Consider the following 16,985-nt stretch of genomic DNA (forward strand, 5'->3'; position numbering starts at 1 on the left):
AGGAGATGTCAAAGACTGCCATAACTATCGGACGATAATATTAATTTCTCATGTGAGCAAAGCGAAGCTCAAAATCTTACAACAAAGACTTTACCATATATGGAACTAGCCTGATACCTGTGCTTCGCTACGGTATTTAAGTTCCATAAATCCAGTTATAATACTGATGATGTAAAGTTTGAAATGTGACATTTGTTGTAGGAATTCTAGTGGAGAATATTGTAGTGTAAAAAATGAAGTGAGACATACATACTTTTTTCTCTCTACCAAAGGACCTCTCTGTAGACCACATTGGTGGTTCTGCCCTCAGGTGCTAGGATCACCAGGCTGCTTAATGAGCTCACTCTGGAGCAGGCAACACAGAACTCTCCAGTTAAGAAGCTGTTAAATCAAATCCTGCCACCCCCCATGAAAGTGATGGCCTCTCTACTTGTGTTCCTGGATTGTTTTGCTCATATGGAGACTGTGTTGTTCTGAGCACCCCAGGATGATCTCGCTGGTACTTGGCCTGTGCAGCTCAGTGCACTGCAGGAGTACTATGTACAAATTTCTTTGCCGCATTCCTCAGTTGCCTCCTCCTGGCAGCTGCCTGTCCAGTGTAGGAGGGGGAAGGGGGAGGAATATTATAAGCCGCTGTGGAGGCGGGGCTGGCAGGATCACTAAGGCGTTACTGCTGGGGTGGGCTTCCTCGTGGCTTTAAGCACCCTGCAACTGCTGCTGCACCTGACAGATAACCGCTTGTTAGGTGTAGGAGGTGGGGGGAGTGTGTTGGAAGCCATCAGAGAGGTTGGGCCAGCAGCATCGCTAAGGTGATTCTGCTAGGGCGGCGTCCTTGATAGATTAAAGTACCCTGGCCCTGCTCCTACACCTGACAGCTGCCTGTCTGGTGTTGGGGGGGGGATTGTATTTAAAGGCATTGGAGAGGCTGGGCCAGCAGCAGGGCTAAGGCAATCCTGCTGAGCAAACCTCCACGGTGGCTGTAAGCATCCCACCTCCTCTCCTACACCTGACAGGCAGCTGCCTGTCCAGTGTAGGAGGGGGAGGGGGAGGAGTATTAGAAGCCACTGTGGAGGCTGGGCCAGCAGAAACACTAAGGCGTTACTGCTGAGGCAGTCTCCCTCATGGCTTTAAGCTCCCTGCAACCGCTGCTGCACCTGACAGACAACTGCCTGTTAGGTGTAGGAGGTGGGGGGGAATACGTTGGAAGCCATCAGAGAGGCTGGGGCAGCAGCATCGCTAAGGTGATCCTGCTGGGGTGGCGTCCATGATGGATTAAAGTACCCTGGCACTGCTCCTACACCTGACAGACACCCGCCTGTCTGGTATTGGGGGGGATTGTATTTAAAGGCATTGGAGAGGCTGGGCCAGCAGCAGGGCTAAGGCAATCCTGCTGAGCAAACCTCCACGGTGGCTGTAAGCATCCCACCTCCTCTCCTACACCTGACAGGCAGCTGCCTGTCCAGTGTAGGAGGGGGAGGGGGGAAGAGTATTAGAAGCTTCTGTGTAGGCTGGGCCAGCAGGATCACTAAGGTGTTACTGCTGGGGCGGGCTCCCTCATGGCTTTAAGCACCCTGCAACCGCTGCTGCACCTGACAGACAACTGCCTGTTAGGTGTAGGAGGTGGGGGGGAATACGTTGGAAGCCATCAGAGAGACTGGGCCAGCAGCATTAGTGCACATCACAGGTGGTTGTTGGCCATTCCTAATTCTCCCAACTGTCATTAGCTCTCTGCAGTCTCCTGTAACTGTTGGGGGTTTTTTACCACAGAACACTGAGCTCCACAACTGACCAATCAGAGAGTGGGGGGTGCAAGGAGGCAGCTGCCTGGTAGCAGCATAGGAATCAATGGGGGGAGCATATTTCCCTCCTTTTGACCCCGAGGGGTCAAATTTCTAAAAATCCCTTCTTAGCGATCACCTACGCCACGGTGGGAGTCCTCTCCCCAAATTTGTTGTCTCTACGTCCAGTGGTTTGGCCTGGGTGTTGATTTTACGGTGAGGGGACTTTCTTTTATATATCTAGATGAGAAATGCCAGATGTTCAAGATAGATTCAGGAAAGGAAGAGGCACTAGAGATCATTTGCAAATTTACATTGGTTACTAGAGCACGCAAGAGAATTTCAGAAGAAAACCAGCTTGCGTTTTATAGATTATGGTGACGTTTTTGACTGTGTGAATTATTAAAAGCTATGGCTGGTTTTAAAAGAAATGGGTGTGCCACGGCATCTGATTGTTTTTATGTGTAACCTGTACTCTAGATAAGAGGCTACTGTTAGGATAGAATGTGGAGAAACAGAATGGTTCTCAAATGGCAAAGGTGTCAGACAAGGATGTATTTTATCTCCTTGTCTCTTCAGTCAATATACAGAACACAGATTTAGATGAAGACAGAATGAACATTAACCATTTGAGATATGCAGATGACAATCCATTACTGGCAGAAAATAGTGAAGACTTGAAATGACTACTGATGAAGGTTAAAGCAGAAAGTACCCAAGCAGGATTACAGCTGAACATCATGAAGACAAATGAAGAAACTGAAATGGTTCAAGATTTTCTATTCTTTGGCTCCATCATCAACCAGAAGGGAGACTGCAACCAAGAAATCAGAAGGAGGTTGAGATTGGGAAAGGTAACCATGAAGGAGCTAGAAAAGCTGAGTAAGGATAGGTCGCTGGCAACCAAGATCAAGTTAATTCATGTCACAGTATTCTTTGTTACTTTGTATGGGTGTGAAAGTTGGACAATGAAGAAAACGGACCAGAAGAAAGTAGATTTAAAGTGAATTTGAAATGTGGTGTTATAGGAGAGTTTTACACATAATATGGACAACCAAAAAGACAAATAAGTGGGTCCTAAAACTCTCCCTAGAAGCTAAAATGACTAAACTGAAGCGATCATACTTTGGTCACATCAGGAGAAGACAGGAGTCATGGGAAAAGAAGATAATGCTAGGAAAAGTTGAAGGCAACAGGAAAAGAGGAAGACCCAATGTGAGTAGGCCTGATTCCATCAACGAAGCCACGGCCCCGTTTGCAAGACCTGAGAACGGCTGCTGACGATAGGACTTTTTGGAGAGCCTTAATTCATAAACCCGTCATAAATCGGAAGCGACTTTACGGCGCTTAACAACCACAACAATGCACATCGTGACACCAGCTATGATTTCCCCAAGCAAAAACGACCGGTTAACCGCCTGCACTAATCTTGTCGAGAGTTGGTGCCGCCGAAAGCGAAGAGGTGAATGGAAAGAACCCTCGGGCGCTCGAAAACGTCAGCCCTGCCCTCTTTCCCCCGCCCGGCGCCCCCGGTGGCATGCAGAAGGCGTCCCGCGACTGCCCCCGGCAACGTCGCGTTCCTAAAGTTTCCCAGGGCTTCCCCCTCTCCGGCAAGAACGCACAAGGAAGGCGTGTCCTTGCCAGAGCTGCCGCTGGCTTGCCGTCGCCACAGCCGCTGCCGCCGCTACCGCTGCGAGAGGCAGCTTAGTGCTATAAAAGAACGGCTGAGCCGCCGGCTGGGGCTGCACTCCCGTGCTCCGCTGGCTGAGGAGTCTCGGGCCGAGCCGCGCGGACCTGAGCTGCCTGCCTGCGCGCGCGCGCCTGGGGGGCCAAGCGAGGGCGGCAGCGAGACGCACGGCCACAGAAGGCGCGAGGCAAGCCCAATGCGTGGACTAGCTTTGCAACATGCTGGAGCTACAGAGCCGCTAAAAGGAGTTTGCACGCAGCTGCTGGGGCCGGATTGCAGCGCTCTCTTTCCTTATGAAGAAGGCACAAGTGAGTACCGAGCCGGGGGAGAGTCTGCCTCCACCAGACCCTCCTCGTTCAGTGCCTGTGCTTGATTGCATCGAATTGTACTGGGGATGGGGGAGAGGTGTCTGATAAAGAGGCATCGCCAAGGGAAGCCGGAGCAGGCGTCCCCAGGTAGGAGCGGTGGGGCTTTGCTAGGACGGCCACTTGGCTCGGTTGGGCTTGGCCTCAGGGTGTGGATTAGATGCCGTTGCCGAGGCTGAGAACTTCTTGCACATGGCTCGGGGTGCTTTTGCCACCACCTGACATCCTCGGCGATTTGGCACCCTCAGCTGGGATCCCACCGGGGCCAGGCTGCCTTAGCAGAGGTGCGTTGGCTGCAAAGGTGCTGCGGAGACTTGGCGCCGTTCTTTCTTATCTGCACTGTCCTTTGTACAATTGGCGAGAGAGTTCCAGGCCAAGGACTGATAGGAGACGCTTAATAGATGATCTATTACCCAGCAAATGATGCACACCGCAGATAAGTAGCTTTGCTGCTGTCTTGCTGAAGCTGCCCCCTTAAATGACCGGAAGGCAGCCCCTCAGTCACGACTTCATTCCGATTGCCTTTTTCTGGGCAGCGTGTCATTGACTATTTGCATCTGTCAAGACTTGACATTCTTCTTCTTTGCCCTAGTCATAATGCATTGCCTTCCATGTGCTGTTAGATCCTGTTCCATAATTTTTCTAAATTGTGCCCTAGATTGCTATTCTTTGTATATATTTAAAGAGACACAAGAGACACTTACAGGGCAAAGAAGGAGATAATCTCTCTTTTCTTCTCAGCCCCCCCCCCCCAATGTGTAAAGCACGAGAAGAGTGGCGGGTGGAATTTGGTTCCATTTTCCTTTTGGCGGCTGGTGTCACTTATCTTTTCCACAGAGCTGATGCCTTCCTCTCCCCACCACTTTATCTCTTTCCTGCTTGTTTCCTGTGGTACCTGCTGTTTTCTTGACCCATTTGTCACTTTAGATCTCTCATGTGTCTGTCCTATGGGAGAGAAGCAAATCTAAGCAGGAAAAATCAAGCAAAGTTCCTTGAGTGGTATTTTTTGTGTGTCTCAGGAAAACATGATGTAACTAGAAGACCCCATACTTCTTCACACTTCTCAGATGACAAGGGAAGTTACCGTTTTATCATGCTAACATTGAGATTTTAACACTAATGCATAGTAGGTTGGTGGTCTGTCTTTGTAACATTTGGCAGAAAAATTCCTTGAGGGCAGATTGTGGTGCTGATATCTTCCTGCAAACTTTACCATGGACTGGCGAGTCTTGAACTATCTGATGAGGCTGTCTGCTCTGAGGGTTCGGTGTGTACAGCTTCATGTGCCTTGAACTAGCAAGAATGCTCTCCTGAGCTGAGTAAGAGAGCTCTGAATGTCAAAACTCTTTGTGGACCACAAAGAGGATTAAATAAAAACTTTACATAAGTCAGAGACCCATTCCATCCAAGACCTGAGTGTAAGCCCTTCGGGAAGAGGAAAGTCTACTTTCCCAGTTACTGCTGTGTCTGAGAAAAGCTGGTTTCTAGCAGGCAAGCAAGGTGTCAGCTTTGGCCTTTTGGACCTGCGTGGCTCAGCTCCTGAGTCCTTTCAGAGACCTATGGCACTGTGTCTGACCCGTTAGCAAAGCAGCCATCAGTTCTCGGGCATATAGGCTTCCTGCTAGCTGTAGTTCCAGTCACAGAGCTGTGGTTAGAGAGCATTTCCCCCCTCACTGGATAACTAGAGGATGAAGAGAGAAGAAACAGCACATGAGGGCAAAGCCCAATGTCTAATCCCCCTGGAAAGATTAGAGCAGAAGAGGCTTCAAGCAACAAAGTAGATTTTTCCCTCTGATTGTCCAAATAATGAATATTCCATGCTACAAGAAAGTGAACGGCCATCGGTAGTAAAGAGAATCTTGTTCATTTCTGCTTTCTTTCTATGATGGAGTGGAGGTTTTTCTTGAAGTCTGGCAAGAGGCTGAGAGGCCTTTGAGTGAAGACTGAATGATCTGCAGGCTGCCTCAGAGTGTGATGTCATCAGCCACTACAATTTACCCCGTCAGCCACTGTTTCATATCGTTCCTTCTTCTGCCTTGCTCTCTCATTGATGTAGGCATGCAGTGCCATTGATTGAAAAGAAGAAGGAAGGTGAAAGAAAATGAGTCTCTGCTGCAGGGTCTTTGTTTTACAAACTGATATTAAATGTTTAAATTAAAGTTTTCACCCTGATCCTAAACATGCTGACTCAGAAGCAAGCCTTTGAAAGTTCAGCAGCTCTTACTTACTAGCAAACATGCCTAGTGCTGCAGGCTAAGGCTGCAATGGTGACTGTGCAGTCCAAAGTAGAGTTATTACCTTCTAAAGTCCATTGAAGTCAATGGGTATTAGAAGGGTATAACTGTTTAGGATTGCACTGCGAGCATACTTGCTAGGTCTCATTGAATTCATTTGGATCTGCATATTTATGACTGGCTATAAAAGAAGGCTTGTAAGAGCCTGTGCCTCGAACAAGAATAGATCAACCTTATAAAACAAACCTCACATTTAATTATAGAAGACACACCCGAAATGAGGAAATACTGATGTACACAACCAAGTAAGTGCATTCTGAACTGAAAGTTTAACTCTTTGTTAATATATGTGGAAACCTATATAGGAAAATGAAGAAAATAGTGTTTAGCCTCATGAGAGTATATCACAAAATAGCTTTGTTGTGTTGTATTACAGTGGCATCACACAGTTTATAAGTTTAAAACATGGATAGCACTGAGCTGGTGATGTTTTAGTTTACCAAAAAACAGAGTTTTCAAAACTGAGAACTGTATATGGACATTAAAAAATCCATTAGTCGTGAAAGGTTTTGGAAGTTTCAGACTGTTGTAATGCCTTTTAAATTAACTGTTTAAGATAGAATCACAGATTCTCATTTACAGTAATAACACTGATGGAATCTTATTGAAGGATTACCTTTGTGAGAGGATTTGTGGGATTATATGCTCTAGTAAATAAACACCAGAACCAGAAGTAAATCTATACAATTTCTGCTATGGCGTTCAAAACAATAAGAGTGTCACAGTAGTTATTATAAACTGATTTTAAAAAAAAAAAGTGCTCAGTAGAAGTATTTCAGTCATTGGGGCTCTTATAAAAATGAACATGACATAATGTTAATTTGACGTAATGCATTGAAAAAAACACTTTTTAAAACACACCACAACAATCTAAGTGTCAGATACTGATGTGTTTAGAATATTAGCGTTAATGACAAATTTGGGGATGCTTGCCAAGGACTGTCAGAAATGTGACCTGCCGACTAGACATACAAACTTTAGGAGACCTTAGTGGTGGAAAAGAGCTAGAGGCAGAGTACAGCTTTCCTTTGTTGAATGGGTGCATTCATTGCCAGCAGTTACATGACCTTCAGGGCTCCTCGAGAAGGACAGTCCTGGTAGCACAGCATTCTTGCAGTTGGAAAGACGTCTTTGAAAATAAGTAGGCAGTGCAAACCATGCAAGACAAATCCTGCAATAATCGGGAATAAGGAGAGACAAGAAAACGTTTATTCTGCCATGGAAGGCTTGCTACAAGAGCACCATATGACCTGCACACTTGCTCTTAAGTCTTCCTAAAGCGCCAATTTTGTTGGCTTCAAGAGTGGATCGGTTTTTATGAGCCCTGCAGTCATTTGCTGGCAGTAGCAAACTGCTGATGTCTGTGCGAATGCATTTTTAGAAGACTAAAGTGGCATAATACGAAGGACTTGTTGGGTGTGATGTAGGGGACATGCAAGCAAGGCTCAGCAGAAAAAAAAAGAGAAGGTCAAATCAGACAACTGAGTATCGGACACAGATGCAAAGGAACGGCACAGGCAGTCAGTTTGCATTTTGATTTCAGCTGCTTTGATTTCAGCCTTTGAGACATCTCACTGTCGTAGACCTGAATCTAAGAAATAAAAACTTTTACTGAGACACATAACGAAGAGAAGAGCTACTATCTAATCATTTATTTTGTTTTATTACTATCTGAAATATTAATGACTTTCTTAATTGCATTTTGTATCATTGGATTGGTTTGCTGAGCTCAATTTATGCCAAGGTTTAACTTCTTACCATGTTTTCAAGACTAGGCCTTGAGACATACAAAAATAATAATAAAGGAAGGTGTCTATAATATGTGCAGAGTGAATTTCCCTTAGTACTGTGTATGAACTATCTCCTACAGCTGGGATTAAGTGAAAAGACTTCGGGTGCTCGATCTGATTTTTGACAATGCTTGTTTCCCAGTGTCTATAATTTAGGTATTATGCCAAAGCTCTCTGAGCTTCCAACAAAGATACTTTCTAACACATGCAAGACTTGCTTATTGGTGCATTTTTGTAATAAATGGTGAAAATCTCTTATGCAATACTCCAGTTGTTGACACTATGTTGGAAGCTGTGCTACAAGCTAGGTTTTTAAACACGTCAAGCAATGCATTCTATATCACATGTCCTGATTTTACCAAAGAATTTCCTAAGTCAAACTATGGGCTATACAGGCAAGTTACAATTTAAAAATGGCACGTATTTCAAGAAAAGTGTATAAAATTGCTCAGCGTTCTACTGTTTGAATGGTAGAGGAGCTTCTGTTCATGAAACTCTACACTGCAAGTGTGTTTTGTGGAACTTGCCAAATGGCAGATCAGCAAGCATAGCTGATAAGAGACAGGAAAGACAGATGAAATAAATGCTGTGAAAACATTTTTTATTGTATTGTTTTTATATTTATTTTTTAATGATATATGGAATAAATTGGAATGTGTAACGAATAACAATTGTCCCAAATCCTTGTTAAATGTGGAGATTAATATTTTTTTAAATTAGTGTAAGATTTAACATCGAAAATGAACTGAAAAACTGCAAATGGATTTGATTATTTGATTTTAGAAGTAGCAAGCATTCACAGGTTGCAGTTCTCAAATTACTCACTGTGGCATAGAACCGCTAGGTCTGTTTCTAAGAATTTGGTTGGCCAGTGTGATCTAAATTTATTTCAGTGTCAATAAACAGTGTCTAAAATGAAATCCTGACTATCTAAATTAACAACAAATGTATGCAACATAGATTGGAGGTGACCTACAACAGACTTGTAATGGGACACCATTTTGAAACATATATATGAGTGATTTAACTCTAGTCTCTTTGTCTGTGTTATTCCTGAAGAGTTTATCTGTACTTGTGATATTTTCCTGTGATGATGGTTTACAATGATTACAGCTCATTTTGATGTTTGCTGTTCTCTCATGTTCCTGTGCTATTCATCTCCCCCCCCCTTTGTATGCACATGTTGGATTATACAGGTTTGACGGGTGTATTTCTGAGGGTGGGTGGATAGGGGGGGGGAACACATGCTAATACAAGGTGGGGCCATGGCTTATCTGGGAACATTTATCCCTATGCGGGCTGGCAGTTTAGACACAGGCATCAAGGGAGTGACCAAGACCACACTGCCTGCTCTGCCTACGGATTAATGCAAAGTTTTTGCATACACATCTTGTAGTGATGTCAGGCACACTGGTGAAATACAGTTCTTTAATCAGGAGTCATACTTGGAATGTTAGCAGAGTGGCTATACCAGTGTTTAGCTATGTGGTATGTTATGGGACCCAGTTGTGATGGTTATTGCATACATACACATATTTGGAAAGAGTACACTCTTGGATTGTAATTCCTAAATATTTGTGACGGGAGTGGATTCTTTTGATTCCAAAGTGGAGGGACTGCTCTACCACCAATGAATTACTGAAGCCTTGTAGAATATTGAGAGTTACTATGTTTCTGGCAGAATTAATACTTTTTTTCAGACAGGAGTTTCTGACAGGAGTAGGACAGGTTTTAACAGGAGTAGGACAAGCTTACATTTTGCTGGTTTGATTAAATTGTGGGAAATTGATAAAAAGGCTAAAGTAAGCAATGTCTTTTAAATTATTGGATTGTTCAATTTAGGTGAGGAAAAGAAAATAATTGGATATTTCAGCCATTTAATTGTATGTTATGCTATTAGAAAATATTTAGAGCAGAATACAGCGTTTCATGTATGTACGTATGTGCTGTCAAGTCGTAGCCCACTTATGGCAAACCCCATAGGGTTTTCAAGGCAAGTGATTAAGGAATGATAGTTTGTCATTGCCTTCCTCTGCAGTCTTCATCAGTAGTCTCCCATCCAAGTTCTGACCCTGCTTAACTTCTGAGAGCGAATGACATCAGGTGTTACCATGTCACCTTCCCTCCCATGGAGTTGTTGTCTATAAAGTGCCATCAAGTCACAGTTAACTCATGCCGACCTCATAAGATTTTCTAGGCAAGAGACAAACAGAGGTGGTTTGCCAGTGCCTTCCTCTACCTAGTGTGACCCTGGAATCCCTTGGTGGTTTCCCGCTCAACTACTAACCAGGGCTGTCCTTGCTTAGCTTCCAAAATCTGAGAAGATTGGGATAGCTTGGGTCATCCATAAGGGATGGTAAAATAGGTGAGTTATAGAATTTGCTAAAGCAGCTGGCTGCAGTCAGTCTGGGCTTATGGAAACTATGTGGGTTGAAATTTCAAAGGAGCATGTCCATATAACTCAGCAACATTCCCTCAGCCTCTTCAAGTCCTACACTTGAGGTTTATTTTTAGATTCTTCTTCTTTTTAAACATTTTTTTATTTTCCAAAACTACAAAGAAATAAAGAGGGGGAAACTATAAACTATGGGAGAAAGTAAAGATAACCACTAAAATCCCAAGAGGTGGAGTAAATATTTTAAAAAACCCAGAAAACAAGCTTCAGAGAAAATTAGCATCTCATTTTTTGCCTCTTCTTTCCCTCAATCGATATCTTTGTTTGGGGGCAGTCACCCCACGTTCCGAATCTGAGTCTTCTTCAGTAGGTGTTTCATCATCGCTTCCCTTGTCCTCATCATCTTCCCCCATTGGTTAAAGTTGTTGCTGCAAGAACTCACGTGCTTTCATGACAGAGTCAATTTTTTCCCTCTTTAAATTTGAAGAGTATGCCTTCAGGCAGGATCCATTTGTAAGGGATGTTATTCTTTTGTAAAAACAAAGCCAAGTCTCTATATTTTTCCTTTTTTCTCTTATTTCAAAGGGAATGTCTTTCAAGACTCTTATCTCGTTGCCATCAATTTTAAGGGTAGTTCCATTTGTTGCCTTTAAAATCTGGTCCCTCACTTGTCTTCGGGAGAATCTAATCACCACCTCACCGGGCAGATTATTTTTCTTTATGTATTCTAAATATGACCTATAGATTACATCCATCTCGCTTTGAAGAAAATCCGCTTTAAATCTGCAACTGCCCCCAAAGCATCAATCATGATCTGCTTAAGATTTTCCCCTTTAGTCTCAAAACCCCCCTGAAATCTCAGAATAAAGCTTGCGTTTTCCATTTGTAGCTGTAATAGCTGGGCTTAATCAGAATTTCTCTTCTTTTCCATCTCCTGCATTTGTTTTTTAAGCTTTTTGGTGTTGGCATCCACTTCTTTCAGATTTTCAGCTGTTTGCTCTGCTTTTTTACTAGTCTCATCTAATTGCTGTTGCTGTGCAGCAAACTTTTGATTGACCATCGTAATGTGCTCCAGCAAGGGTCACAAAGCATCTGTTAGCATCTTGGAGAAGTCTATGGTTACGTCCGGTCACGTGACCACACTTGCTGGACTGGCACTTCCTGGAGGAGGCTTAGGTTTCGTAAGTTTATCTTTCTCCGTCTTTTTCAGCAACATCTTTGAGGATGTTTACTTTTAATAAAATTTGCGGAAAGTCTCTAAAGTCTGCAAAGCACCTGGAAATCTTGTAAGTTCCTTACTATAGTCCCGTATCGCTTTTAGTTCCACTCCCCTTTAGAAAATGTGTTTTAAGTCTGTTTTATTTTCCATGGGGGGGGTACCCGCCCCCCTCGCTTGTTTTCAGGGGGACTTTTAGCCGGTTCTCTGGTGCTCGCTTCAACCAAACTCACTCTTAGTGTAGATCATGTAGATCTCGCCATCAGTCATTTAAAACACTCGACCTCCACTTGCTTGTCCCAGTGTGCGTCTCTGAGTCCAATACTGGAACACAGCAGCGAGACCGTCGGGGCATCGGAACGCCTCAATTCACCGGCAAGGTGCCAGGGGAGAGGCGACCCTCAGCACCCCATGGCTAGGAACCCTTTGCAAGGGCTCCAGGGGGGCACATACAATCGCAACCCCTCTCCATCCACTGGCTCATGGATCGCGTCCTCGGGAGACCCATTAGAGCGCCTAAACCGGAAACTCCGTTTATTTGTAGCTTCAGACTGTTGGTGAAGGACTCTATTTATTGAATCATTTCCTATCCATTGATTGATGTGAGCAAGCAGCTACAACCTGGTATAGTGCAGAAATAGGAGGACTAGACCTAAGCTAACACCAGAAGGACTATCCTAAACAGCATAGCACTTTTAGACTTAAGTATCATTGCTGTTTTTGGACTAAATTTATGACATACCAGGGTTGTGATGTAGTGGCAGGCAATGGTAAACCACCTCTGAACGTCTCTTGCCTTGAAAGCCCAATGGGGTCACCATAAATCATCTGTGACGTGATGGCAACAACCACCAATATCATAATTTACAAAAATATCTTACTGGGGAGATAATTTATTTAATTGTTTAATTTCTATTATAAATCAAACCCTAAGTAGGAAGAAAATATAAAATCTAACAACAGTAGTGGCTAGTCTACACATAAGCTTCTGTAAAGGTTTCCAAATACCTAAAAAAAATTCTATTTGAAATTGTCATCTATATGTGATATGTTCAAATGTTGATAAGGTTGTTAAATCCTCAATCCATTGGATTACTGGAGGTGGCATTTATCTTTCCAATGTTGTAATAATACTGGGGAAATCCTATAGGGAAACCTCAAAAATAGTTGTTCGAGCTAACTTTTCTTGGAATGGTCATTCTTGACTGTGAGTTTTCCCTCCAGATACCAAGCTCATATTAAGTTGCTCAAGTGGTTAAGATGCTGAACTGCAGACCAGAAGGTCGGTAGTTCAGCAGTTCAAGACCCAAGTGTTGTATGACGCTCCTGTCTCTGGTCCCAGCTCTTGCCAACGTAGCAGTTCGAAAGCAAGAAATTGCAAGCAGATAACACTGAAAACAGTGTTCCGTGCACCTTGGCATCTAGTCGTGCTGGCCACATGACCACAGTCTTTGCACAGCGCTGGCTCTTCGGCTTGGAAACAGAGATGAGCACTGCATCCCTAGAGTCAGATTCGACTGGCTTTTGAGCAAGGGAAACCTCTGTGTGAGTGTATATGTGTATGGCTGTAGATCACTGAAATGATTGCACCTTTAATTTCGTTGTACTGTGTACAATGACAATAAAGTATATTATTATATTATTACCTTATAGTGATAATAGGTTAACTTGTGCTTTCTAGCATGAAGGAAGGGTAAAGGGAGAAATGGTGGAACAGAGACCTGGAATGATAAGGTGTGGGGGAGTTACTGGAATCCTTTATTTGGATGAGAATAGAGGCTTTAGTTGTGCTGAAAATAAAATATAGTTGCAATATTCTGAACCTAAAGAAGTATTTGAAGATTTACTGTGACTCTGGAGCTTCTATAGGCTTTGTTTCATGGCACACATCTGAGAATCTTCTTTGACTCCTTGGCTGTGCAGCAGAGTACTTTCCTTACTGACTGCTCAAAGTGTGTGAGGGCAAAAAGTGTGGACACTGGATGCTTCTTCTGATTACCTCCCAATCATATATCCTAACCAAAAAGTGTAAGAAAACGCTCATATACCAGACAGAGGCATTTCTTAGGCCCTGCATATATTGTGAACTACCAAATGTTCTATATAGCTTACTCATGATCCCCCGCCCTTCCTTCAGGTGTCTGCGGTTAAGATGTGTCATTGAAATGACAGCTAATGCAGTGTAGCAGTAACAGTATCAGGAAAAGTCTAAGGAGACTTGAGTTCAGATCCCTACTCTGCTGTGAAGCTTTTTGGTGAACTCTCTCATCCTAGCCAACCTCACATGGTTGAAGGGAGGGGGAAAGAGGAGGGGAAAGCCAAGCATGAGTAATTTAATACTTGGAGAAAGGGACAGATGAAAATATGATAATTATATAAATGTGGTAAAAGTGCACATTTGTTTCCATAGCTGCAAGTGTGTGTTATAGCCATGCCAAAACACTTAATATGTTACATCTGACTCCATCCTCTGCTATACCAAAGAGAACGACAGTAAATTCCTTACAGTGCTATTCTAAATGGAGTCAAACCCTCCTTCATTCATTAACTTCAGTGGGCTTAAAAGAGTGTAACTCTGCTTAAGATGCCACCATTAATAAATCTGGAGCATTTTCTTGCTTAAACCGTATAAAAAGTATGCTCTTGTGGATTACAGGTGTTTAGGGGGGGGGACTTAAACTTAAAACTTTCTTAAAACCCACAAATGGTTTCTTTTCACATATTTAAATTAAAATATACCAGCAGTGTTGATAGTAATGAAATGCTAAGTTCATGAATGGCTGGGCTTATCTAATAATTTGGAGAGCTATTTTGGAGAGCTATTTTGTCAAGTTCAGCTCTTTCTTACACTTCTATTTCTTTTCTCCAAATCCTTCCTTGAGTCCCACTGTGCTGTTCTTCTTGATAGTGACTTGTGTTAATACTTTCAGAAATTATATCTCCTCAGGGATATTCTCACAGACCTTGTTTGTACTGAACAGATCCCCCGATCTTCCCTTTCAGCTGGTTCCTCGAATGTATTAGGAATTGTAAATTGAATTGTATTGTGTGAAAACAGCAATTTCTTTTGGTGTGAAGGATTGCTTTTGAAGCTTAATGGAAGAAAGCCCAGGGTGCAGATGGTACACAGATGTTCAGGTTTACCAAAAGGATTGCAACAGGATTGAAAGAAAATGGTAAATAAGGGTGAAATTGAAATAATTATTGTGGAAGAGGAAGTAAATATCTTTAAAAGAACTGTTGGGGAAAATGTGTTTATAATATAGTATATATTATATAATATAGTATATCTATATATGATATATACTATATTATATAATATATTTGCAATCCTTTTTCGGCCCTTGCCCCAACCTGGTGGAACATGTTCCCACTTGAGATCAGGGCCCTGCGGGACCTGTTACAGTGCCACAAAGCCTGTAAAATGGAGCTGTTCCACCAGGCTTTTGATTGAGGCTGCGGACATTCAGCCATTCTGGCCTCCCCTGTTTATGGCCCCTCTCCCAGTGATATTATTGGGCACTGGAGCACCAATATTCACCTGATATGAGGCATGGGGTTTGATGATACTGTTTATCATGCCATTGACTGTTTTATTGCTTTTACTGTTTTATTGTTTTACTACATGATGTAAGCTGCCCTGAGCCCACATGTGGGATCGGGCGGGGTATAAATTGAATAAACAAACAAAAATCCTATGCACAATTTCTAACTCCAGTGAACCCCAATGAGACTTACTTCTGAGGATCCAGTTTAGGATCACACTGTTAATTTCTCATAAACTAGTATTGGATACATGAGAGGGAAGGCAGTATGGTATAGCCCAATCTCAGAAGCTAAGCAGGGTTGATGCTTGAATGAGAGACCACAAAGGAAGACTCTGCAGAGAAAGGCAACACCAAACAAATTCTTCTCACTTGCCTTGAAAGCTCCTTGCTGGAATTGCCACAAGTCAGTTACAACAAGATGGTACATAGGCCCCGTTCATACGAGGGGTTTTGGTCCGGGAGCGAGACAGAACGGGGGCGGATCAAACGGGCGCGATCCCACGGCAACATCTGGGAATCGTTGCCTGCCCGTCCCCGATCTGTCTCTTCCGAGCGAAAACCCGCCCTACCTGGGTGGTTCTTGCGAAATAGAGCGCCTCAAACCGGCCGTGGGATCGGCCGCGCGTCCTTGCGACAGCACATCCCGGCCTCCAGCCAAAACTGCACATGCTTGAGCATGCGCAGTTCGGCGGCCTCCCCCTTGCCTCTGACACTTCCTCCCCGGCATGTGATCGTGCCAGTGAGCAACGGCGCGCGGTGCACAGGATCCATGGGATCCCGCCCACGCGTATCTTTTTTGATGCGGCTCTCTTTAGCTGCGCTTCGCCTCGTGTTTTCCCTGCCGTGTGGCAGGGGCCATACATATGTATGTATTGGGTTCACATCAACAGAACTAGTTACACTGATCACATTTGTTTCCTCCACCTTTTTTAAGGAAGTCAGGATGGCGCACACAGGTTTGACTAATTTCATTTTTGCAATAGATCTATGAATTAATCCAGTGTAGACCAGAATGTCAGTAGTTCAGCAGTTCGAGACCCGAGTGCCGCATGACGGAGTGAGCTCCCGTCTCTGGTCCCAGTTCCTGCCAGCCTAGCAGTTTGAAAGCAAGAAATTGCAAGTAGATAAATAGGTACCGCTTTGGTGGGAAGATAACAGCATTCCGTGCGCCTCGGCATCTAGTCATGCCGGCCACATGACCACGGAAACGTCTTTGGACAGCACTGGCTCTTCAACTTGGAAACGGAGATGAGCACCGCATCCCTAGAGTCAGATTTGACTGGCTTTCGAGCAAGGGAAACCTTTACCTATGAATACATGCCAGAGATAGCTCTGGAAGCTTTGTGGCTGAGTGGAAATCGAAACCTGGTCCTGATTTATTCCAAGTCCATCTGTTAAGTCACAGTGGCCCCACAATATAATACAACTGGCAGGTTGCTCTAAACATATGAGCAGATTCTGTACAGTATGCTTTCTCTTTAGTGAAAGAATTGCAGCCCTAATTCAACCCTTTTTTATCTGCTGGCTTTGAAGAATTGGGAAAATCAGTTTCCAAAATGATTTAAGTAGAGATTTGTAGTTGCGTAAGTGCAAACTTGATAATCAAAAAAACCAAGAGTAGGAACATTTTTAAAATCTACAGATAGTCTGTTCTTTTACTACAAATTGTGAATCACTACAGGCAAGCATTCCAAATCCTTATTCAACCTATCCACACTTCTGTGCCTGCCGAGATTGTGTCAGGTTTTTTTAACTTCAAGGTGTGAAAGAGTATAAGAACTAGGAAGGCCCACTTTAAAGCTAAAGCATAAAAAGGAGTCTTTTTTTCCTTACAGCACTGGAGAGCTTGTACTATCAGAGTTGTTACAACAACAGTAAAGTGTTCAATTTGCCCCATTTGCATCCCACTAAT

At 43.5% G+C, this 16,985-nt stretch overlaps 1 protein-coding gene across 1 annotated transcript in view; it reads left to right on the top strand.

Annotated features, from left to right (window-relative positions):
* Positions 1 to 3,487: 3,487 nt before the first annotated feature.
* The window catches only part of KITLG (KIT ligand), a 125,401-nt gene continuing 111,903 nt past the window's right edge, over positions 3,488 to 16,985 (top strand). The window contains exon 1 of the mRNA XM_015424126.1: positions 3,488 to 3,773. Within this exon, the coding sequence (XP_015279612.1) occupies positions 3,759 to 3,773 (15 nt within the window). The 5' untranslated portion in view covers positions 3,488 to 3,758. The remainder of the gene's footprint in view (positions 3,774 to 16,985) is intronic.

This window comes from Gekko japonicus, unplaced genomic scaffold (genome assembly GCF_001447785.1).
Source record: "Gekko japonicus isolate JY-2015 unplaced genomic scaffold, Gekko_japonicus_V1.1 scaffold1136, whole genome shotgun sequence".
Lineage (NCBI taxonomy): Eukaryota > Metazoa > Chordata > Lepidosauria > Squamata > Gekkonidae > Gekko > Gekko japonicus.